The sequence below is a fragment of the Platalea leucorodia genome, assembly GCF_965183815.1.
Source record: "Platalea leucorodia genome assembly, chromosome: 2".
NCBI lineage: Eukaryota > Metazoa > Chordata > Aves > Pelecaniformes > Threskiornithidae > Platalea > Platalea leucorodia.
In genome coordinates, this window is record NC_138824.1 from 109,218,117 (window position 1) to 109,242,340 (window position 24,224).

The 24,224-nt window shown below is 39.4% G+C and overlaps 2 protein-coding genes across 5 annotated transcripts in view; one reads left to right on the top strand and one right to left on the bottom strand.

Moving 5' to 3' along the window:
• RBM11 (RNA binding motif protein 11) lies at positions 1-9,447 on the bottom strand. 4 transcript variants are annotated; one of them, XM_082337656.1, is made up of 6 exons: positions 8,140-9,020; positions 6,950-7,351; positions 5,088-5,250; positions 4,099-4,177; positions 3,262-3,358; positions 1-1,324 (listed from the first exon to the last, which is right to left on the bottom strand). In XM_082337656.1, exons 2-6 carry the CDS (start codon positions 6,950-6,952, stop codon positions 992-994), a joined length of 675 nt encoding a protein of 224 aa, XP_082193782.1. In that variant the 5' UTR covers positions 6,953-7,351; positions 8,140-9,020; the 3' UTR covers positions 1-991. The 4 variants fall into 4 exon arrangements, 3 of the variants coding, with proteins under 3 accessions (XP_082193782.1, XP_082193781.1, XP_082193783.1); XM_082337655.1 differs by having other exon boundaries at positions 6,950-7,355; XM_082337657.1 differs by lacking the exons at positions 6,950-7,351; positions 8,140-9,020 and adding an exon at positions 9,324-9,447.
• The window catches only part of LIPI (lipase I), a gene marked incomplete at both ends in the record, with an annotated part of 23,340 nt that continues 8,539 nt past the window's right edge, over positions 9,424-24,224 (top strand). The window contains 8 exons of the mRNA XM_082336462.1: positions 9,424-9,497; positions 12,341-12,482; positions 13,369-13,453; positions 16,423-16,799; positions 18,436-18,544; positions 21,083-21,184; positions 22,630-22,719; positions 23,870-24,037. Coding sequence (XP_082192588.1) covers positions 9,424-9,497; positions 12,341-12,482; positions 13,369-13,453; positions 16,423-16,799; positions 18,436-18,544; positions 21,083-21,184; positions 22,630-22,719; positions 23,870-24,037 — 1,147 coding nt within the window. The remainder of the gene's footprint in view (positions 9,498-12,340; positions 12,483-13,368; positions 13,454-16,422; positions 16,800-18,435; positions 18,545-21,082; positions 21,185-22,629; positions 22,720-23,869; positions 24,038-24,224) is intronic.

A 24,224-nucleotide genomic window follows, 5' to 3' on the forward strand; every position in this document is an offset into this window, starting at 1 on the left:
ACTTGGTATTGTATAAGACAATAAGTCTGTATCTGTCTATAGGTTGTTGTTGGCAGTTGTGAAAGATAGAAAATAGGTCATTTGACTACTTTGATTCATCACGATATGAGATAGTTTATTCTTCCTCTGCTAAACAAGGGAAAACTTTTCTTCTGAAGAGGTAGTACTAACTCCACTGACTCATGCTTTTGTGCTATCACTTAGATGAGATACTCATTAAATTTTTCATCCATTTGTTACAATGAACATTTAGATTCTCAAATAAGCAAATAAATCATAAGAGTAACATATATATGCATATAGTTCTAGTCAGTACATAACTGCAGCCATAAAGTACATATATTCATTTGAGTATTGATACATATGTAAGTCTTGTAGTTAGTGCAAATGCCCATATTTTACCTCAAGTTTACTACTGGAAAAAAACAGTTCCAATTACCATACAAGGTGATCCTAACTGAAAGTAACAACAGAGCTAAATTAGAAAAGAGAAAAAGTTTTAGGTGTTTGTACTTCAGTGACGAGCACACCTCTGATGTGATGCTTAGAATTTCTAGCCTGCTCACTTCTTCAATGGCTCCAGAAAATTCTTAACGCCATTCACAAAAGTACATTCCATGAGTGATGAAAGTGATACATGTGCTTCATGAGTGGCAGAAATGATATATTTTCATAAAGTTTCTATATTAGTGAAATAATAGCCTCCCGTGATTCTTGGGGGGGCACACGGACGGGGGATGAACTAGTTTTATTCCTTTATTAGGAAAACTTTATCTTCTTAAATGTTTCCTGTACCTTAAATGGTACTTTCCTCTTTAAATAGGTTGAGATTAAATAAAATATCAGTATACTTTATGCATAACACATTTCAAAAATAATATGAATCTTGAACATTCCTTTCTTAATAAAGTGCAAAGATGAAAGATTAAATTTCTCTCAAATAAAAATAGCAACTATAATAAAAAAAAAAGATGGATCCAGTTACACAGTATTAATGCATCTTTTTCTTGGCTTTGCGCTTCTTGTATTTTTGGTCACGCTTTCTTTGTCTCATTTTGTCATCCTCAATACTAGTGTCACTGTCACAACTTTGCTGTTCTCTCTTTCTTTTAGAGGTGCTTTCATCCACCTGGTGCACTTCACAGTCACCTGAACGTGGCAGGGCCAATTCAAAACAACTCTGTGCAGACTTAAAGTTTGCAGCTTGATTCTGATAGGGAGAAAAGGATAAATTTGAAGGCAGTGGTGGAGTCATCTGATAGTAAGGAAATTGTTGACCCATTGGACTCTGTACTGTGTACTGCTGTGCTAAAAAATGGTTCATCTAGAGAAACAGAAACTTGAGTTGTTAACACTGTAAAGAGGAAGTTCTGAAGAGTTTAGTTTTGCATGCATTATGGCTTATACAAGGAAAATACTGATAAATTATAAAATAACAGAACATTTGAGAATAAAGCTTATATATTTTATTATATCAACTAGTATAGCTGGAAAAAGTAGACAATTTTTTCATAGCAAAGTTAGAACAGAGAAGTAATCTGATTTAAGATTAAACTGCCAGTTAGTCCTTGCGTAAGCTAATCAAACATGGCATCCCTTTCATTTCTTCATTTATGTATTTTATAAACATTTGGAACTGCAGTGCCTATTGTCAATATAAAAAGACATGCACATCTGCAATTTTTTTTAACCTGGTTTAACTAATTTTAAATTTAATGTGGAACAAGGCGTTCCAACAAGGTACAGTGAATCCATAGATCAAAGCACTTGGAACAATGCAGTAAGCGCCCAGCTTACTGCTACAGTCCCTAAAGTATCCCAAGAGTCCCTCTCATACAAAATGCACAGCCCTAATACAGAAATAGAATTACAAAGGTTAGAAAAGAGCAGCTTTCTACTGACTGGCAATAACCAGAAAAATGATGGGGAGCATGTCTGAGTATGTTATATGTGCAGGCAGACTTCAAGTGAGTAACCTGCCTGCCTCACCCAAATAAAGGTGAGGGAGATGTGTGAAGGCCTACATGTGACGAGATCGCTTCCTGCTGAAGCTGCAACAAGCTATCACTGGAGACATACTGCAATATCATCCCTTCTAGCAAGCAGAAAATGGTATGAAGTTGGTTGCATGTGCTGGTCTGCCGAGTTTGGTCTCCCAGTGTTTACGTACTGCATTGTTACTGAAGAGTGGGTTTATCAGCAAGCACAGCGGGGGAGATTGTACGCTCCCGAGCCTTCCAACCACAGTGGAGGGGACAGAAAAGTCTGTACAAGCACCAGCTCTTCCAAGAGCACAGCCTGGGAAGAGGGGAGGCAGGCCACCAGTGCAACAGGGAACTGACCCTCTCCATTTTCCTGCCCAGATTGCTGCTAGCTACGGCGATCTATCCAGACTTCACCCCTTCGACAGTGACAAAGGGCTGGCCAATCCCCAGTCAGACTGGGTGGCAGCAGTGCTGTCCACAGTTGGTACCTCACATTAAATGCTGGGCTTCTCCAGTCCTACCGATCCATACTCATCAGATTCAGAAGCTCCGTGATGTGTTTGGTGAGTAGGGTTTGGCCCACAGGTTGCCATCTGAAGAGACGAGTTCCCTTGCCTTGTGGAATATCTCAGACAAAAGAGATTAGGACAAGAATGGCCCGGTGCACCAGAGTCTGTTAGAGGGGAGGTGGAATATGGGTTCGCACTGTCTACTGCTGTGAAAGTAAATCATGAATGTGAGAACTGCAGCGGCATGTAAAGGTTCAGGCCAGAAACCCTCAAACTGTTGTTGCCCTAACTTGGGAAGTGGTGATTTGTTGGGTGAGTTTCAGGTTTGGTTTTAGGACATTTCAAACTTCTGCTGGGCATTTCTGAATTGAGTAGAAGAGCTAAGAGGTTCCTGGACTGAATTAGCTGTATATGAAGAAGCTATTGCTTGCATGGTTGTGATTTTACTAGGTTAGCTTGTCTCACCAAGGGGATTTGATTTGAAACACAGTACAGGAGAGAGATCCATCTGTACACGTTGACATTTTTAGCCTCCCTAAGCTATACACCTTTAATTCATTCCAGCAGTAAGAAAATAGTTTGATTTGGTAGATCCCCTGTTATTATCATACCCTTAAATGCTAAAATAAATAGACCTAATACTGTCAAATTCAGCAGTCTAGACCACATTTTGAGGCATTAAATAAGCACTGCTGTTTGCAGAAATGCAGAATACATCCAACTTCATAAAAAAACTCACAAATTTTTAACTTTTAACAGAAACTCACCATCTTTTGAAAGCCTGAGTATTCATGAGGTAAACTATTGGTCATTGGAAAAGGAGTAACAGGAAATGGAGGATTTCCATAAGGCTCTTGATGATACCTAGGAAAAACAAGCAAACGTACAAAGCCTAGATGTCCACCACATACTGCTTACCAGAGTGAGACTTAACTCTTGGGCTATAATGAGAATTAACAACTGGACTTCCATGAAAAAAAAAAATGATAAAACAAGGAAAATACATCCAAAGGCTCAATTAATGAGTAATCCTCACATGTACTTAAGTGCAGATGCAAGAGAGTTCCGGATTTCACCATGGGAGTTTAGCTTCCACGGAGAGTTCTGTCACATTTGTAAATAACAATGTTGAAACATTGAAAAATACTGAATCTGGGGTGGTCAGACTTCCATTAGAACAGGTTTATACCTGTGCATTCATATATGCATGACAACTGCTTGTACATATACACATAAAAAATACAGATATAAACTCAGTGGGGTTTAAAAAGATTATCTCTATTGTCAGATTTTTTTCCCCCTAACAACTGCAAACCTTGTTAGTACAAACACCATATTTCAGGATTTTCTCATGCTCCTGTATCTTGCAGAAACAAATAAAGAATGGGAAATTCAAGCTAACTGAACCTCTGGGAAGCTAAACAACCAAACATTAAAATTAACTACAGCCCATTGCAAGTCATCAGTAAGGATGCAATTAAAGCATACAACAGCTGTTTTAATGAAAAGCCTAAAGATTACTCTACCACATCAGCTAATTTTTTAGTAAGATTTTTTTTTTTAAATTATAATCATGCAGTTCATTCATAGATGATCTTTGTTACCTATATGAAGATGAATATAAGTCAATATAGTTCTCGAAACCATGTGTAGGGCTGTTTAGTTCTGATGAGTGAGAACTTCCTGTAAATAAGACAAGAGCATAATGACTGTTCAGTTATGACTATTCAATTAACAAGTTGAAAACACAGTAAGTGTTCTGTGTCATCTGTAGTGTGCTAGTATATCTAAGGTAGTATATAAAGGTAAGGTGCCCTTTTATGGCAGATAAGCTACAGCATTATTTTACTGCTTGAAAACATTCATTTATCATTTATTCACTTACAAAAGCATAAATCAGGGCTGTTGAAGTAATCAAGAACAGAATAACTCCCATTCAGTTACAGTCATGCAAGATGCTTCTGCTTTTAGGAACCTCAGCCATTCTACTTAAACCCAGCAACTGTAGAGAGGTACAGCCTTTGAAGTAAGGAGTGGCACAGTGCATTGTGGGAATACGAGTCCTTAATGTTTGGGTTGCAAACGCTGCCTGATCATTAACTTTTTAGAAGGTTTATTTTCATAAACATAAAATGAAGAATGTGACTCTGATTTGACTATATTCTTCGAACCACAATCCCTTCCGCCTAAAACAACAGCTCTGATAACTCTGTGGCTTTAGTATAAAAACTATCAAACAGCTTGATAGCTGCTGCACTTACTAAATCAACTTTTCCTTCCGGACTGCAAGTTAAAGTCACACCCTGATTCCTAAATGTAATCTGGAGTGAAAACCTGTGTTGCTATGTTTTCCATACAGTGTGGTCAGAGCTGGCTTGCAACCTATTGTATTCTCTTAGTAAATAAAAAATACAAAGACTAAATCCTTCCCTATGCAAAAGCCACAGGAAGTTTTTGTTTCGTAAAAAAAAAAGGACTGTAATTTGTTCCAACTATAAATCATCACCTCTGTAAAAGACTGTAGGACTCAAAAAGAGTCATTAAAAAAAAAATTACAAAGACTTAAGCTAAGCATTGAGACTACTGAACGTACCAAACCGATACTGCACTTTAATTGGTCTTCCATACAAACGGATTCCATTCAGCAAAGCTATTGCATAAGGCACTGATTCTTTGTGCTTAAAGCAGACAAATCCAAAAGACTTAGGTTTTCCTTCTTTGTCCTTACAAATCGTCACTTTGGTTAATGGTCCAGCCTGAAAGAAATTTGTATTATTTTCTCACAGAAATAACAGAGATTGACACTTCATTCTCTTTTGAATATTTCATAATGAGGTATATTTTGCCATAGTCAGAAACACTGTAAGTTTCTCAGTATGAGATAATTTTGAAAATGTCTCCCCACATTCCCCAAGCTCAAATTCTGAGCCTTCTACAAACAAAAATCAGCTCCACAAATGTTAAAAGGGAAGCAAGCATCAATCCATGGGTGATGTTCAGTCTTTAATAATCAGGGGGTTTTTTATTATTTTAAAAATATAATGATGACAGCTGCTGCAAGAGGGAAGACTACTGACTATAGAAAAAGTTATCTTATGCATGTACAGCTGCTAGTACAATTATTACAAGGTTTTTTTTGCACAGCTAACATCACTAAGCAAATTGATAATACCAGCTATGTAAAAGTGACCTACTCCATTAACATGCTTCTATTTTACTCTTGCTTAAATTCCTAAAATGGGCAGCATCAACACCGTAGGAAAGCAAACTTGAATAGAGAGTAGCGCTTCTGGAACCACCAAAAACCAGAGTTTTCTGTACTGCCTAACCCCCATGGCAAGGAATCAAGACACACTATCACCTCATCAGAGATAACATACTGTTTCTGCCCCTCCCCAAACAAAACCCCCAAACAACACCAACAACAACAACAACAAAAAAACAAAACCAAGAACAAAAAAACAGACCACACCCCTTGGCTGAAAGATCTTCATTGAAAAGTTCCATCTCTGCCTACAGGTACCATTTTAATCCTTGCATAGTACTTCTAGAACCAAATTAAAGCAGTGATATTCCATAAATACTGGCTCCATTTTCAAAGAAACTGTCATTTTCATAATAGATATCAAAGATGACGAATTTTCTCTACACAAGACGGTATCAGTGCATTAGTCACCAAATCAACAGTTTCTCATCAAAAGAAACTATGTGTCTGTACGGCTGATTTAGCAGAGTGAAACCAAGTGGCCAACAGCAGTCTCCTGCCACAGCTCAGGAGCCTTAAGGATGCAACAACTTAACTTTAGGAGGACAGAATATCCAGATGAACAACGAAGTGAACATAAGTTAAAAAAAAATCAGTCAGTAAAAAAAATTACTGAATGTCTACATTACTGTAGTAGATGGAGAATTCACTGTTCTGAATCAAAAAATAGCACTCATCGGTAGGACTGGCTTCTACTACTACTACTACTACTGATACAATACGTACTTTTCAGTAAAAGTCACTCAGAAGTCATCTATAGCTTCAGGCAAACACAAGTTAACTCATAACAGCTTTATAGCAATTAAACTGCATAAACAGTTAAACATTCAAAATAAACACAGAGCATATGCTCAAATGAAGAAAACAAGCCATAGAAAGTAATCTACTTTATTATTCTGCATTTTCAACAATTACTGTCAAACAACAAATCTGCAATTTATTTGCTGTGAGCATTCAGAGTGATGATGTGGAGCCATCTCCCTTATTATACCCTCCATGTTGTCAGACTGAAGATATTAAGGATTGTCATCTGTGATAATAATGCCTGATTGCTGTATGCTTTTGACAGCTATGTATAAACTAATCTTCAATTAAATAAGATGCTTTTGCTGAAAAATGAAAACACTCCCACCCCCCAACCCTAGTGAAAGTAGCGAAGTCACACAGACAAAGAATCAAAAATAATGTACCATTTTTTATTATTGGTGCAGAGGGTGATCAGGCTATACAGCAAAGGATACTACCTAGGTTGTCCTGTGCAGGGAATCTTCAAAATGTTGATCTCGTCTTTCCAAATATCTTGACGTTTGCTGGGGTTTTTTGTTTGTGTTTTGTTTTGTTTGGGGTTTTCTGTTTGTTTGTTTGTTTTTTAAAGAAGGGATTTCAGTAAGATTCTGAACATGTTTATTTTTGCTTGAGTTGGCTCCTTAAGGCATGTTTGTTGTTGTTGTGCACTACGCTGCAGTTTTTAAAAAAAATTACATATATCCAGTCTTCTGATTATTATTTGCCTAACGAGGAGGATCTGGTTCTTCAAGAACTAGAAGCAACAAACTCAAGTCCTTTGCAGATCAGTCTTTTAAATATGTGGTCTTCCTGTTCATAAATAAAAATATTAATAGTTTAGAAGTAGTAATAGATACTTGCTCATAATTTGATGGGGGAAAAACAACAGGTCAGGAGTGCATCTTTAGGACTATGCCATAGCAGGAATATCGAACTGTATACTTTCCAATAAAGGGCAATACTGCAATGAGAAGCATATGCTGTTGCAGCAAAAGACAGAGAAACCTGAGTGAGAACAAGATGAAGAGAAGGAAAAAGATAAGTAGGTGTTATTGGGATGACCTAGAGACCCAGATAAAAGTCAGCAGTTGGATGACTGCTGCAGACTATGCAGAAGAGTCATGCGAAATGGCATTCTGAGAGCATCCGCTTATTTTTATCACTGTTGTACCAGAATTTGTACGGTATTACTCATGTCCCCTGGTAAGATAAGCTTTCTTAACCTAAGGTTTAAAGTTAAACAGCAGACTACTGTTTAGTATTGGAAACAGGTAGGAATACTGCATAGAAAATGAGGGGGAGGAGGAGAAGAAATAACTGTTTCTTAGCTGATTTTAGGGAAAAGTTAAAAACTGAAAGTTAGGAAGAGATGGGAACAGCTAAAAACCCAAAGGGCTAGAATATACCAAATAAAAATGCCTTTCAATGCAAATGGGGTAGCATGCTGAGGTCTTGCCTAGTTAACAAGACAAACAGCAGATTAATCAGTGGAATAAAACTGATGAGTAGAAATAGTTCTGATTAGCACATGAAATAGCAAGAGAACAAATGATTCTGCCCACCTCTTTTTTTGCACTCTACTCTGCAAACTCACCAAAAGGAAGCAAGGTTCATTCTGAGACTGGGGGAAACTGGTGGATTGGTAGAAGCAAGTTGTCACCATGCTGTCAGCTAAACTGTCCAGTCAGAGCCTGGGACCTTTTAGCTTGACAGAGGCTGACTGGATCCCACCAGGAGGAAAAAAAAAAACAAAACAAAAACCAAACAAAACAAAGGCATGATAAACAAATTCAGGAAAACCCCATAATCAGCCACTATTGACAGCCCATCTTGAAATTTGATGCTTGCATTAGTGATACAATGCTCCCTGCTCTCTATATCCTCCCCCCTCTTTTCCTTACTACTTTCAGGTTACTAAGCCTGGCTTAGCCAGAGAAGCTGTCAACGTGAGATCAAAACTGAAGCCAAGTCAGCGTCTTAACATTGTCTGTCATTTTCTTTCCTCCTTGGCATACCTTATTTCCAAAGAAAGAGAATTAAGCTCAGGTTGGAAACAGGTCCAGCTACTTTGTGTTTTCCCACCACCTCCCTGAAAATCCCACCGATGGAATTTTTAATACCGTCTCAAGCATTAAAACATAAGCCATTTTGATATAAAGGTCATTTATAGGCAGAAGTCCAGAGCCCGGCCTGCAGATCATTCCCACTGCCTCTTGCACTCTGTTAATAGCTTCAACCTTGCTCAACACATTTTCAGGTTTTACACTAATTTTTCTTAATCAAATTAATGATAAAATTTCTTGCTCAGAATATATTTTAAAAAGCGTAAAAAATATTTTTCCATGGGGATTTTAAAAACATCAGTAAATTACTTCCTCACTAACTCGGGGACCCCCGCGGCACCAGAACTCGCAGAGGCGGGAGGAGACCAGACCGCGGACGGGGAGGCGGCGGGGCCAGGGGCCGCTCCCGGCCGCGGCGGCGGTCGCGAACAGGCGAAGCACGGGACGGCGCCCGCCCCCGCCGACGGCCGGCCCCGGCCGCCGCACCCGCGGCGCGCTGCCGGCAGGCCCCGGCCCCGGCCCCGGCCGGCGGCCTGCCGCTTTCCGGCCGCTCGCAGCGCTTCGCTCCTGCGGCGGACGCTGCCGTGGCCGCTCCCCGGTGCGGCGCGGCGCGGCGAGCCGCTGCCCAGGGCCTCGCCTCGGCCCGGCCCCGGGGACAACGCGGCGGCCGCGCCCGGCTGGGGGCCCCGTCCCGCCCCGGGGGCCCGCCCGCCACCTGCAGGAAGAGCTCGTAGAGGATCTCCTCCCGCACGCGGCTCTCCAGGTTCCCCACGAAGAGCGTCCGGCCCGCCTCCTCGGGCCGCCCCGCCGAGGACATGGCGGCCCCGCCGCCGCCGCCGCCGCCGCCGGGTCCAGCGCGGCAGGGGACGGGGGAGGCGCCCCCGCTGCCGTAAAGCGCCGCGCCGCGGGGCGGGGCGCGTTGCTAGGGAGCGGGCTCGGTGTCCTAGCAACGCGGGAGGGCGGCGGGGCGGGCGGAGCGCTCGGCGTGAGGGGAGGAGCGAGCGCGGGGGCGGGGGCGTCGGGCGGGGCCGGGGCCGCGCAGGGCGCGGGCGTCTCTCAAGCTCGCTATTAAATAAAACGTCGGCCCTGCCGCGGCTGTGACGGGCGCTGGGGCAGCGGCCTGGGTGCCCCGGGCAGTTCCTGCTCCTCCGCGTGAAACGGCAAGCGAGCGGGAAGAAACGCGCGTCGCCGGGGCGGGGCGGGGCGGGGCGGGCGAGCTTTGCCTTCTGCGCTCGCCGCCTCGTGGAGCGGGCGGGTGCTGCAGCGCCGCCCCTCCCAACCCCTCCGCGGCCTCGGCGTCGCTGCCGTGAGGCGCTGGGGCAGCTCCCGGTGAAACGCAGGCCTGGGGCGTCGGGTGGCCTGCGTTTTTCCAGATTGGAAAAGAACTGGAATCTGATTGCTGTCTTGAAAGCTGACGTTACACCCACGTTATAACCCACCGCGGCGTGGTTGCGACAAACAGGTTTCGAGCACGTACACACATTTAGCGTTCAGTGTGTATTTTTGAAGCGTTATTTTACAAAGGAGCACATCTTCAGAAGTCCTGTTGACAGCAATGTGAAAAATATTAATTTTTTCTTTTCCCCAAGCATAGGTGGTGTGCTTTACCTCAATGTCCATTATTTTCAAATGGAGGCTTAGTTACTGACTTGTCAAGTCTGTTTAGAAAGGGACTGTCAACTTGCAGGAATTACAAGCCTCAGCACAGAATACCTAATGAGTCTTAAATTTCTTCCAGCCAGTCGGGGTTTTTCCCTTTGTAGTCTTTAGACAGCTTTTTTTCATAGTGAAACACACTGCATTGCAAAAGCCAGGTGTGATTTCATCTCGCCTGAAAGGGAGCAGCGCTCTTAAGCTAGCGGTTAGAAAGGAATTTTTCTGGAGAAGTGGCTTGATTCGTAAGAGAAATGAGAATTGTTATGAGAATCGTTATGAGGATGGGGTTTCCCAAGATTACAAAATCCTCGGGGGTAGCGAGAAGATTAGAAGGGGAAATACATTTACATGTGACCACAGATCAGGATATCAAGTCTTGTGTAAGGATTCGATCTTAATCTTGAAAACCATGCTGTAATGTTTTTAGCTGTTATTTTATCAGAAACTTTTGGGGGTAAAATGAATTGTAAAAGTGCCACCCTGTTACCTGTAAATCGTAGTAATCTCGTACTGTAATAAAGTGAAGTTTTTATATATTTTTTTCAACTTGGATACTTGCCAGTCTTGAGGGGTTTTTAATAGCTGGTGGGCTGTGGGCTCCCCCAAAAGCATCAGGGTTCGTTCAGGAGGTACTACCGGTGCGGTCCTGAGCACTGGGGGGACAGTCAAAGTCCTGAAGAGGCAGTGCCGGGATCCTCCACTGGTTTGCATAAGGCACTTTCGGAGCAGGTAACTCTGAATTTCGGTGCGAGAAGAAGTGTATCCTTGTGAGAAAAGCAGTGGACAAAACAATATGCAGTGAAGCGGGATGGGCAGTGCCTGAACTTCGAGGGTCTCGCATCTGTTTGTGACGGTGTACCTGAAACTCAGTGTCGTCTTGAAGGATTTAGCTGGCAGTGGGATGTCAGTAGAAACAGCAGTATAAGCAGTAACCATAGTTAAGACTTACAAATTTCTGAGTGACATAAGTGCCACTGTTGGTGAACAAAGTCCCCTTGTCATACGACAGAGAGGTGAGTCCAACAAGCACTAGTTCAACATTCTGATTAATACTGCAAAACTTTCTGGGCATTGATTTAGTAAAGGAGTCCTTTCCTGAGACTGATTTCAGAGGGTTGTTATATCGACATGGGTAGCACTGTACTTTACTTACATGTGAGCTGAGCTTATTTGTTTTCAGTTCAAGAGGGAACTTAAAATTTCCTTTCTTTTCCCGATTTGTATGTAAAAGAACAAATGTTTATTCACAACTAGTGGCATTCGATATATGTAAAGGTACATATTTAAGATTTTCTTCTAAGATCAGGTGATTGTCTCTTGGATAAGTGCGGCAGATATTCTACTAGGGCTATTACCAGTTCGTTTTTAGTGGTGTTGAGCTCTCCATGCTTGAACTGGTGTATGGATGCGTATTGCATACTGAGTGCATGCTGAGGCTGCCTAACTGGTGATTGCTCGGGTGCACTAAGTTTTTGTTGTAACAACAATCTATATTAAAAAGTAGAGAGGAGAAAGAGCCACATTGACACTATACCATTACTTTTCTAAGTAATACGTAATATCAGTAGAGCTGTGCTTTTATAACAATAGTTGAACAAAGGATCAAAGATTTGAGATGAAGAGGGAATGCAAAGTGATAACAAGAGCTGCCTTAGTGAACTTTACTGAGAATAGGGTGACAAATTTGAGAAATGGAAGCAAAAAAGTAATACGAGGTCACTGGTTAAGCTCAGTCAATTGTCATATGATTGGACATATTGCATCTTCTTCTCTCTGTGGCTGCATTCAAAGGGGGAAAAAACTTTGAAGAGATTTCCTAAAGGCTATCTGCTGCAGGAGCTTGTGTAGCACAGCTTTGTTGAGCTGCTCGGAATCATAAACCCAGCTGTAGAGGCTGATCACTTAAAAGTAAATAATGAAACACACGCACTCCCCCTCTTAACTGTTGAGGGTGGAAAAGACGGAGACCTAGACCTTATGCTTAGAAGCACTGTGAAGCATACACTATGCAAAAAAACATTCCTGGGATGTGTCTCTCTCGTATTTGAGTGGTTATGGTTTTTCTGTCTCCTGCAGTGGAAATAATTGGGGGCCAGGTAGAGGCAAACTGAGCATCCAGACGGCTCACTTGAATAATGCAGAGTTTATCTGCCTCCTTTGCCTCACTGTGAACGCCAAGAAATGGAAGTTTGTCCGCTTGTATCTACCCAGTGAATTGGTTTGTAAATAAATGAGCTTCACAAAAATAAATGTTTCCTCATCTGTTTTGTAGTTGGGGACACAGAGGAATGAAGTTAAGTTACATACCCAAAACACCCAGCAAGGCAGTGTCTGGGTGAGATTTGTGGGGCTCTAAGCTCCATCTCTCTGCCACATAAGCACTTTCACAGACCTCCTCTGGATTTAGATTAGAGAATGGCTCCTTGGAAAAAGCTCAGAGGGTAATTTTGTGCAAAAATAATCCATAGAGATACAGTTCTCAGAATTCTCTTCAAGTTTTTACAGAAAAATCCTTCTGTCACCAGAATGACTTCTGTTTCTAAGTTTCTTTTGCCCATCTCAGCGCCTCTAATTGCAGTCGAGTGACACAGTTAAAAAAAGACACATGGTGGGTCTCTGATGTGATGTACCTCTAGTTACTCTGCTTCCTAAATTTCAAGCGTGTAACAGAGTCGTCAGTGATATATAACATCGGTTGCTTACGTGTTAATCTGCTGATAGCCAGAGAGGGAAATAGATTAAAAACCAGTCCCAACCCTTAAAGACCAGAAACCACCCTACCTACTGAAGTCATTCAATAGGAGGAGTCATGAATTGCAGAAGCTTGAATACAGCTTTGCTTTCTGCTTCCTACTCTACATGTCACTTACTTCATTAGTGGCATTCAGTTAAGTTAGAAGTCTAGCATACTATACGGAAACACTAGATTTGCCACTTGTCTGTGGATATTACATATTGCTTTTCTCTGCTTCCACATGCTGAAATTGTGTTTCTTCATCTGTTTGATATACTGGGTGAAATCAGGTAAGAACCATTAGCTTATTCTTTGTGATGTAGTCTCTTGCCTTTATTCAAGCATAAAAAATTAATATTCCTTCATTTAGATTGGCCAAAAGATTAAACCTTGTGAATTATGCCTAATGAAGCAGATGATTAGTAAAGAGAATTCTGTCACTCTGAAACCGAGACGTAGGTTTTCATTTTAAAGTAAATAGAACAAAGCCTGATACTTTATCTCTGTCTGTACTTTGCACGGAGACATACTTAGGTATGTGCACTTTGTAAGAAGTAAAAAGGTAATTGTGAAATAGTTTTAACACATTAACGTAAGTTTATTGTTTACTGCTGATTTGATAGGTTGACAGTTTTTCAAGTTATGTATTAGGCTTTAAATAGTAAAATTTAGTTAGAAAAAACTCAGTGTGAACTTAAGTTTTTCTCCTTTTCAACCACAGAAGGTACTTACAATGCTTACAAACGCACACAGGAAAGTTAAAATTGTATATTAACTGAGTTAAACTGCATACGTAACTGCCCAACGCCTATCTGTATGTTCTGACTGTACAGAAGAGCGTATGTGAGTACTCCCACAAGCGTGCACAAAGGGCAGCTGGGTATTCCTTCCAGTAATCAACCAGAAACAGGAGTTTGAAAAACCTCCCCTCAATGACTACGCGCTAAACGATTCAAAGTATTCAATCTATAAATCTATTCATAGTACTTCTCTAATTCCACAGTAAAGACATCGTATTTTCTTTTTTTCTCTGTTTACTTTTCAAAGAATAACTGCTGTCATTTCACAGCCATAAGTAAACGAGTTTTTTCCCTTTGATGTTTCCCAGCTAGATTTCGTCAGTTAAAATAATTTCCTTGTGATAGATTTCTCACTTCCATGGACCAGACTGTGTCTCTGGTTTATGTCACTGTCATTCCACTGGCTTTAGAAGAATTAATTCTTATTTCTAACAATCAAATTATAAGAAATCAAAACATTTAAATGGATATGGAGGAACACTTCAACAATATCTTAGCATGAATCTTTTGTATGTTAGATATGTAGGAGTGAATTATAAGGATTAGTGATTAAACTTGGATTTAAGAACAATATTAGGCACAAATGAAGAGTTTCATGTTGTAGCTTTGAATCTGAATAGCAAAAATTTAATCAAGTAGCTGTTTTTTATCATTTGGCTTTGTATATGACATTTGTGTAATAGAATTTCTATTCTAGTTTTATTGTTGTGTATCATTATATGAAAACTAGAGATTAAATGTGACACATTCTATTAACATTTCAGTATCATGTCACGTGTATGACATTTTACCAGGTTGTTGAATATTGTTTTCATTAAATTCAAGGCAACTGCAGCTGAACAGCTCTTAATTTCTGAAATTCTTCTTAGATAAGTCTCAGCAATGAAACTGAGTTGCCTTCCTGTACCACTAGTTAGTTAATAACCTGTCCAGTAATCAGTTACTTAAGTTATTCAATGTCAAAATGAGAATGGTGATATTTATTTTGAAATATAGGTAGTTCTAACTTTTCCTAGACGTAATAATGGTAGCTATTGTCATAAGGTGATGATAGGCACGAACCTTTTGTCTGGACAATTTGAGACAGGAATTTTCAGGCCATTGTAACACTCTGTAACTTCAACCCTGATCCTGTTTGCAAATATCCATTACTTTTTTGTGATGTCCAGTCCAGAAGTGTCTGGTCTAGTGGTTTGGCCATGGTTTGGCCTAGAGGTGATTCGTCTAGTTCCCTAAATGAATTAGTGTCTTTATCGCATCTTTACTGCATCTTAATTGCTGTAATTCATATTGTTTAGCTTTGTTTAGGTCTGCACTATAGTATCAAATACATTTTTCAGATACCTTGTAACTGCCTCCCCACTTGCCCTTCGCAGCTTTATAAACCAGGGAGGGCTCGCTGTCTGTCTCAGATGTGCAAATGTGGTGGATTCGGTTCTGCCAGCTAGCCGCTTGCTGGGAAAAGGAGAAGAGCTAGAACTGCCTCTCCTATAACTCGAAAATTCTGAGAAATGCAGGTTACTTTTTTTACTATTTTTTAAGGAACTGAGTAGGTACTATTTCTCTTCCTACTTTTGCTTTCTAGAAGTTGACTGAGTCTTGTTTTACAAAGTTGTTAATAACAGGAAAATTGAGAAAGGTGCCATCAAATGTCAGACAAAAGCCTTGTGTAAAGTTGCGTAGCCCACTAGAAGTCAAGAGATTGGCCCAAATTTCTTTGGCCATACATCAGCTAGCACCGTAGTGAAGGTGAAGAGGCCATACAGAAGAACTGTGACAGGCCTCGGCATTGTGCCCAGAATCCTGAAATGGCTTATCCACACAATGTGACCTCAGTAGCCAAAGGATACTTTCTAAAGTGTTAACTTTTGATGTTGATAAGCACACAGGGGAAAAATTAGGTCTTTTTAGACTCTTTTGAAAATCTCCATCCTCTTGCTGATCCTGACTGGTCTATAGCTTAACCTTGTATACCATAACTGCCCGAGTACAGAAATGCTAAATAATACAGCTTTTCTTGTGCCATTATGTACATTGACCTTACAGATTCTTATTTTTTCAAACTCAGAACAGGATCCTTTGTTTCTTCTTTCTTTGTTTCTTGGTAATGGTGATCCAAAACTAGGGAAGGGTTCTGGATTATCCCCATACTGTCAGGCAACTGTTTCTTATTGCTAGATCCAACAATAAGGTCTAAGGCTTGGCAACTTTGACATCCTGGCCGAAACAGGAAGATACAACCACAGTGGTCTTCCTGTTTATATAGCACGCACGAGTTGTGAAAAAGTTCTGAGAACCTAAATTTGATGGTTAAGCAAAGGATCTTATCAACACTGACTACTAATTTGTATTTGTTATGGAGAAAATATATGGTTCAGGAACAATTAGAATGGTTAATTTTGTATTTGAAGGGTTCAGAGGAGCATAGTGGTATCTGCAGAGTCAGTAGTTAAACTGTGTGTCCTCGTTCAGCGCACATTCTGGCACATCATTCCAAAGGTCTGGAGTGAAGAAAATTGAAGTTCTTCACTTTTAGTGGAAAAATGTGGGGAAAAAAGTGAAGAGGTGGTATTTCAGGTGGTCTAATTCATCAAATGATTGTCTAACATTTTCATCTTTTTCAGATGAGGAGGAAAAATGTCCTGAATTCACAGATCTCAATATAGGCAATGCTTTGACTGGGACAGAACTCCGAGTCCAGCTACTGCTATACACAAGGGAAAATGCAAATTGTTCTGAGAGACTCATTGAACATAATGTTACTGCGTCCGAGTACCTTGATACCTCCAAGAAAATTGTCTTTGTTATTCACGGCTTCAGACCAACAGGATCTCCACCGGCATGGCTAGGTGACATGAGGAAGCTTTTACTGTCTTCAGAGGATATTAATCTCATTATAGTTGATTGGAATCGTGGTGCTACAACTGTGAATTACATAACTGCTGTCGAAAACTGCAGAAAAGTTGCAGAAATACTGAAGAACTATCTTGACCAGATGCTGGTAAGGCAGAGAGTTGCATCTGTTCTGAATAAGTTTAAATAGCATAGTTTGAGTGGGAATGGATATTTAAAATATGTCTAAGGAGAAGCCCAGTGAACAATATCAAATGACATTTCTTTACTGAAGTGTTTACTAACTTTGCATGCAGTTATCACTGCATATCTTTAACTCCATCCCTTTCACTGAAGTATGCCTGAGAGTGCATCTGATTTCTTTAGCCAGCTGGAAGTTTTAGGTCTTCTGGAAAGAGTGAATGCACCAGTGAGGAGGGGAAGTGAGAGATGTTCAAAGAGTATGCAGCATTACAATTTTACAAAAACATTACGCTACTCTTTTTACAATTAACCTACTATAATTAAATATTTTAAATGAAAAAGAAATCACTGACAGAGATAGATACAAATATTTGTTTCAAAATTATATAAACTTCTTGATTCTAGAGGGAGTTGCTGAAACAATTGTTGATGTCAGTGATCTTAACTGGGCTTTAGATTTATTGCTTAAACAAATGAACAAAATGTGTTATCATCTCATTTATGGCATTGTTAGATTTATCACTTGATTTTTCTTCTGTTCTCACCACGTCTTTTCCCAGCTATTCTCAGAAATTTTGAATGCTGTGCAGTAAGAAAATATTCATATGGAATTTGAGTAAAAAATCCAGCATTTTTGAGAAAGGATGAGGTGAAAGAAGAGAGACCCTATCAGCATCTGCCCTCTGGGACTAAATATATTCATAAAAATTCATAATTATGACAGTAAATTTATTGTTATGGAATAGAAAAGTAAAATAGGACTATAAGAACAGTCTCCAATGCAGAGTGGGTTAAAAAGGTGTATTTTGCAAATTTCTTGATGCAGATTTTTGGTTAATTGCTAATTACAGATCTGCCTGGCAAAGCAATGACTACAGGGCATGCTTGGGCCGATCTTTTTGTGCGGGTCATCGAAGTGATGGTGGTGGGATATGTTGTGTCCCACAGCTATCAGTTTCATACTTGCAAGCTGTCATGAGGCCTTTGTTAATTCATTTTGAGAAGCACTAACATTTCAGATCCCCCATGTCATTCCATCACTTTGTAGAGATTCTGACAGGTCTGCTGATACTATTTCAGAGTTTTTCAGTAGGGTTTTTTTTTTTAAATACTGCCTGCTTTGTAGAATGAGCATCTTAAGGCTTTCCTGCAGATGTGCATTTGACATCATTATTCAGCAGATCTGAGGCATAAGTGTTAATGGTATTATGTTTTAAATTTATTTTATTGGAAGGATAAGGCAGGGGGATATAAGAGATTTTTTTTTTTCCTAGTTGATAGTTTTGGTTCATCTTTCTTGTATCTGATAAATGTCTTCCTCTTCCCTTCCCATGCTCCCCTTCTAACTAGTGTCACAGTTTGGAAGAAATGTGACTCAAGCTTCCTTTTTACATTTTTCTAGTGAAAGAATTTCATAATTACTACACTGTTTAAGTAGCACAGAATGTCAAACTGAAAATAACTTTGTCAGTTCCATTTGTTTTTAAAGTTGGAGCATTAGAAATATAATAAAGTACTGACAAAAAGTGGAAACTAAATCAGTCTACTGATGTCTGCTCAGTTAACCGTGTGTGTGGCTTTGGTTTTTTTTTCCCCAACAGGTAGATGGAGCTTCTCTTGACGCTGTGTATATGATTGGTGTTAGTCTTGGGGCTCATATAGCTGGTTTTGTCGGCCAGAAGTATAATGGCAAAATTGGCAGAATTACAGGTAAGGCTTTTAATCCTGATACACGTATTCTAATGTACCTTGTATTGTTGTCATAGCTGTGAATCACATAGATACTAGCACTGAAATATCAGCAAATGAGAACTGATTATTTAGTAACATACATGAGGCAAAATGTATCCCTGACAGAAGTTCAGAAAATTGTGAAAGTCTGCCTTCAGGACATAAGTTACAGCTGAAATTTTCCAACCTGTTTACCTCTAGTGTCTCAAATGAAAATTGAGTGCTACATCCAAATGCCACTGAAGTTAAATTACATACCACCTGAATTTCTGTCGAGTTGATGGAGCAAGTCAGGTCCCTCTGAAGGGAAGTTCAAAAGCTCTTGGTCAGACCACAGGAATCAGGCACAAGGATTTAGTTTCAGTTTGAGGTATCTGAACATGGTGCAGGCTTTAGTATGTTGAGCTATCTGCTACAGGGAGCTTAAATCAGGTGTCCAGCCAGTGTATGGATACTGCAAAGCTTACCTCATACTTGTTACATCGTCAGCATTGTCATCTGTGGGAAGTGGTGCATACAGTGAAAACTGGAGTACCGTCGTTTGGGTATATCTTTCAGGACCAGGGCTGCACGAAGTTTAGGATTAACTTCTAGATGATGGTTCCTAGGGCAGAATCCACAGTGCTAATTTGGGTGCACAGGCTTCAGATACTTCTTGTGGTGAAAGAGCAAAACTCAGCTAGTGTGTTGAGAAGGAAGCTCACTAAACTATCAGAAAAGGTGCTAAGGGGAGAAGGGACTGTTGGATCCTCAGTGTTTTGGATTTAAGAGAGCAGCTGTTTTCAGGCTGAAAGGAGGCAGTTACCTCTCCCTGAGATTCATAGCTCCAAACACTCTCTTCAGAGTACTTAAGTAATTTTTTCCCAAAATGTAAAAGCAGCCAGTAGCCAGCCTTAAGAAAGGGAATTAGAGACTCCTCCCCTTTTAATACAGTAATCTGAAAGTTGGGGCATTTTCTAAGAGTGTGATAGGCTCCAGCTATATTCCTTTGGTTAAGAATACTCCTTTCCCCTTTACACAATTCCCTAGAGTTTTGTGGCGTCACTGGTGGGGGACAGTCTTGATTGCAATGCTAGGCTAGCAGGTCTGCGTCCTCTCTGTACAATAACTGGGAGCTAGAAGATCCATGTCATTTCTGAGCTCAGATGCTCACAGGTAAACGGAATTATATGAAATGTTTCGGCCACCTTCTTATAATTACAGATATGGATGAATAAAGGCAAAGGCTGAGTAGTCCAAACACACAAGGCTCATAACATCTTAAGTGACTGTTTTGATACGCTTTCTTTCAAAGAAGTTGAGCCGGTGGCCCAAACTGGTGTTGGAAAAATGAAATTAAAAAAAAAAAAAAAAGAAAAAGATATTTTCTTCTTCACCGTTTGGAGGTTTCTGAAATATAAAACTAATCAGTGGACTAAAACGATGACCTTTATCACCTGGGGTACTATGAATGTGAACTCCTGACATTCCATGATTCCCTGTGGTAGTTTGTGTCTTGGTTATCTTGATCCTGAGAGAGAACCTTCCTAGACTAGTTCTTAAAGAACATCTGCCAGTTAAATCATCATACAAATTTGGATAAGCTAAGGTCATACTATGTCCCTGTCTCTCAATGCAATTAGAAGTCAGTTAAGTGTAAGAATATGTTTTGCCTTGACAGTTGTATTTTCCATCTTTTCTGCTTTTTCATTTCATCTCTTTCTCTGTGCTTTTGTTGTCAAGAAAATAGGAGCAGAGCAAACCTCAGCTAACGATTTCCCTTTCCTGTGAAGGACAAAAATTACCATAATGAAAATTATCAGGCTTCAGGGCTGCATAACATAATTCTCTATCCCTAAAATGAATGAGGATATGCAGTATTTATGCTTCAGATACTTTGCCACCTAAATCTCCTCCTCCTTGATATAAAGTGCTTTTTATGGATCTCAGTTGGAATCTCTTTTGTCATAGTTGAGTTTTGATTTGAGTATAAGATTTCCAAACCTCCTTTGGGTGACAGTGTTGTCAAAACCTAGTATTTCACTTAGTGGTATAGAACAATTTTTTTTCTATAAGTAATTTTAACACCAACTGATAAAATGATTGAGGCATGTTTGAAATTGTCTCCATCCAAGATGCCCTCATCTTGTGTTCTGGTGGTGAGAGTAGTTATATTGTGCATTTCATTTTTATGAACTACATAACAGGTATGGTATTTTCTGGGGAAAAGGACAAAATTAATTCTCCTGATTTGATCCCTAATGCTGTTGGCTTGTAATTAATCTGGAGAACTGGGAGATGAGCACAACTCTTTAGGGAGAAATTCAAAGATATGGATTGATCAATCTTCTGTAGGAACTCTTGCTTTGCTTAGCAAGTTGAAGAATGGAAACTTGAGAAGAATTGTGCTGGTTTTTATTTTTATTATTATCCCAGGAAAACGAAGAGTCATTGATGAATAATGCTCAAATGTCAATCTTGTATATATCTGTAGAAACAGACCCCAGGATTTGTAATGCTAGTGTTATTTTCATTTAGGTCTCGATCCAGCAGGCCCTTCGTTCACTCGAGAACCACCAGAGAGGAGACTGGATCATACTGATGCACAATTTGTTGATGTAATCCATTCAGATACTGATGGTAATGACATAGCCTTAACTTTCCTATTTCAACTTGAGGAAAGGCAGGAAAGCAAAAGAGAAGGGATAAGCTGTTTCAATAACATCCAAATAGTGCTGCAGAAGTATATTTTGTGTTATCAGGTGGATTCCTGTGCTGTTGCTTTCTAACAATGTCTATACTTTTGAAATCATACTGTGTGTTATTATGCCTATTCATCAAGAAATTGAAACTCAACTTTGCTAATGACTTAAGCAATGATGGGCTGTTTTGTTCAGTTCTGACATGAGTAGCCATGTTATTGAGTTCATTCATGACTGAATCTGAAAATATTGAAATAACTTTTGTGTCCAACAGCTAACTGAAGGCATATGTAGATAACCATATAGTCATGAGTCCATTTAACGTCATGTAAAAGTAGCGATTACACCACTGTCATTTATGTCTTGTTTGTTATAGCATATTCCTTCTGAATATAAAAAAAAAAGTCAGCACATTGAATAAAGCATGCACATTGCATTAATTTATGATACTGCTATTTCCAAAATAGTTTAGCACTAACATCCTTTTGCTGTGCTACTGTGTATGAACATAGAGGTCGTAAGCATGTGAATTAGTCCCTCCTGAGACAGCCAGTCTCAGCTGTATCACGTTAGTACACTACAGATCCACTGCTTAAAATTCTAAATCACATTGCTGTAAGGTTAAAATGAAGAACGTTGTAAAGTCTGCTTCATCCATACTATAATCTGGTTTAATTTTTTTCTCAAAACCGTAAGTAAATCTTTCAAACCTACCACACTTGTCCCATTATTTGTGTAGTTTCATATCAGTCTCTTTAATAATATTAAAAATTAAGCATTTTACTATACAAATTTATATGTGAAGCTGTAAAATACCAATTTTTGTAATGTTCCAATTTTGTGAATAAAGATAATGTGTGGTAAAAAAGAAGGTAGGTCAGATTGTGCTGAATCTTACTCATGGTCTTTTATAGGACAGATACAGATTTTTCTGCTTTGATATACTGCTTATATTAGTGTAGCTCAGAATCCAATGTCATGTGCTAAAAATGGAAAATCTTGCTCTGATGAAAATTACATTGGGAAAAAATTTTAGTTCCTGGAGAGAATATGAATTTCATGAATTTCTTTGTGCAAATAATGTTTCAGCTACAGCACTGGATAGATTCTTCTGTTCTTTCCTTTTTCTTTTGGGGCAGTAGGAATCTTACACAAATTTGTATACATTTGTATACAGCATTTTACATATGTAAAATTTTCTTAAAAAGAAAAAAACCATGGATTTTAACTCGTAACATGACTTCCATTTACAGAACAAAAGAACAGTATAATTGCAAACATTTTCTTTAAGACCTCAATGTTATTTTGTAATGAATGTGATGATAAATAATTGACTGCATAATCCTGTTTATGTTTTTTTGATTCATGATGTTTTTACTTTAGTACTAGGTTTCAAGAAACCTTTAGGAACCATTGATTTCTATCCAAATGGAGGAATGGATCAGCCTGGTTGTCCACAAACAGTATTCAGTGGTAAATAAAAATATATTCAGTTAATGAGAACAGAGTTTGAGATCAAATCAAAAAAGTTTAAACTGAATTCAATGGACACTGCACATATTCGGCAATATGGGAGCCGATGGCATTGTATTTTTTCTTTTCCATCCCCACTCAGCAAATGAGAAATAACAAAGACATTTGACCTCTTTTTTTTTTAAATAAAGATCTTCCTGTAAGCATGCATATTCCACCGTACCACTATTATTGGTATGATGGAATTATATTATTATATTATACGTACAATCTGCATATATTGTTCATTATTTTTCTATGTTTATATATGGCTAGGCATGGGGGAGGATGTTTGTGTGCAAGTGGTTTGGACAGGATCGCTTGCATATGACACGGAAGGCAAGGCTTTCAAGTCTTCACTGTGGCTTAGGTTCCTCCTGGTTGGCAACGATGAACTAGGTTTTGGACAAGTCTTTTAGGCTCTAGGATGAAAACAGTTTTATGACATGATCTTTTGCTGCAGAATTTTGCTTATTTCAACCTCTGTAAATCTCAGGCAAGGTTGCTGCCTGTTGTTTTTGTTTACTCTTTTTGGATATGTTTATGTCTGCCTATGTTTCTATTACTAATCTGCACAGTGCTGCTACAATTAGAGGTGCTGCAAAAGCATAGGGCTTCCACTTGTGTGTTGGTGAGTATGGGAGAATCCCTTAAGGCTCAGGATCTTCATCTGTACAATTCTCATAGTTTGTTTTGCTAGTAGAGGAAGTAATTTCTTACCCCCAAAAAACACAGAGAAGAATCTCTGAAGTATTCCTCACAGTAACTTTTTTACTGAAATGTTTTGCACTGGATGCAACAAGCCAAATTTTAACTCAGACTCATGCTATATAACAAAAAATTCTGTAAATTTGATAGGACTTAGTAGACTATTTCTTACATATAAAACCTTGTAGACTTTTCTCTGTACCTGTAATATTCAAAATAGTCTTCAATTTCTTCTTGTATGTGTGCATCCATTTTTTACACTTGGTGCTCAACTAACCAAAGCATAAAAACATGGCTAACTAAGAATGACTCAGGTAAATGGGATTACTTTGATAACACCTTCTATTTTACGAAGAAAAGGGATTACATATTCTTCATGTATTTTGTTTTTTCTTTCCTGAAGGACTTCAGTATTTTAAGTGTGACCACCAAAGATCTGTCTTCCTCTTCTTATCATCTTTGAAAAGAAGATGCGACATAATAACGTATCCTTGTGACTCTTACTTGGATTACAAGAGAGGAAAATGTGTTGATTGTGAAGCTTTCCAGCCAATGTCCTGTCCAGTACTGGGTAAGCGTTATGATATCTGCTCTGGGCTGGGTGAGATTTTCCGTGAAATCCGGACTAGCTCATTCTGAGGCTACTCCAGAGATCTGTCGTGTCGTGTTAGGGGATCTGTAGAGATTGATCGCGTGCAGAGCTGCATACTGTTTAACGTAGTTTAAAGTTTATGGCTTTGTCTGCTTTATAGTTATCT

Excerpts from the sequence above, each read along its gene's own strand:
- RBM11 (XM_082337657.1), bottom strand. The coding sequence starts at position 9,425 with ATGTCCTCGGCGGGGCGGCCCGAGGAGGCGGGCCGGACGCTCTTCGTG. Across the intron at positions 4,178-5,087 it reads TAAAGTGCAGTATCGGTTTG|GAAGTTCTCACTCATCAGAA; the intron begins GTACGTTCAGTA and ends TCTTATTTACAG. Across the intron at positions 3,359-4,098 it reads TTATATTCATCTTCATATAG|GTATCATCAAGAGCCTTATG; the intron begins GTAACAAAGATC and ends TGTTTTTCCTAG.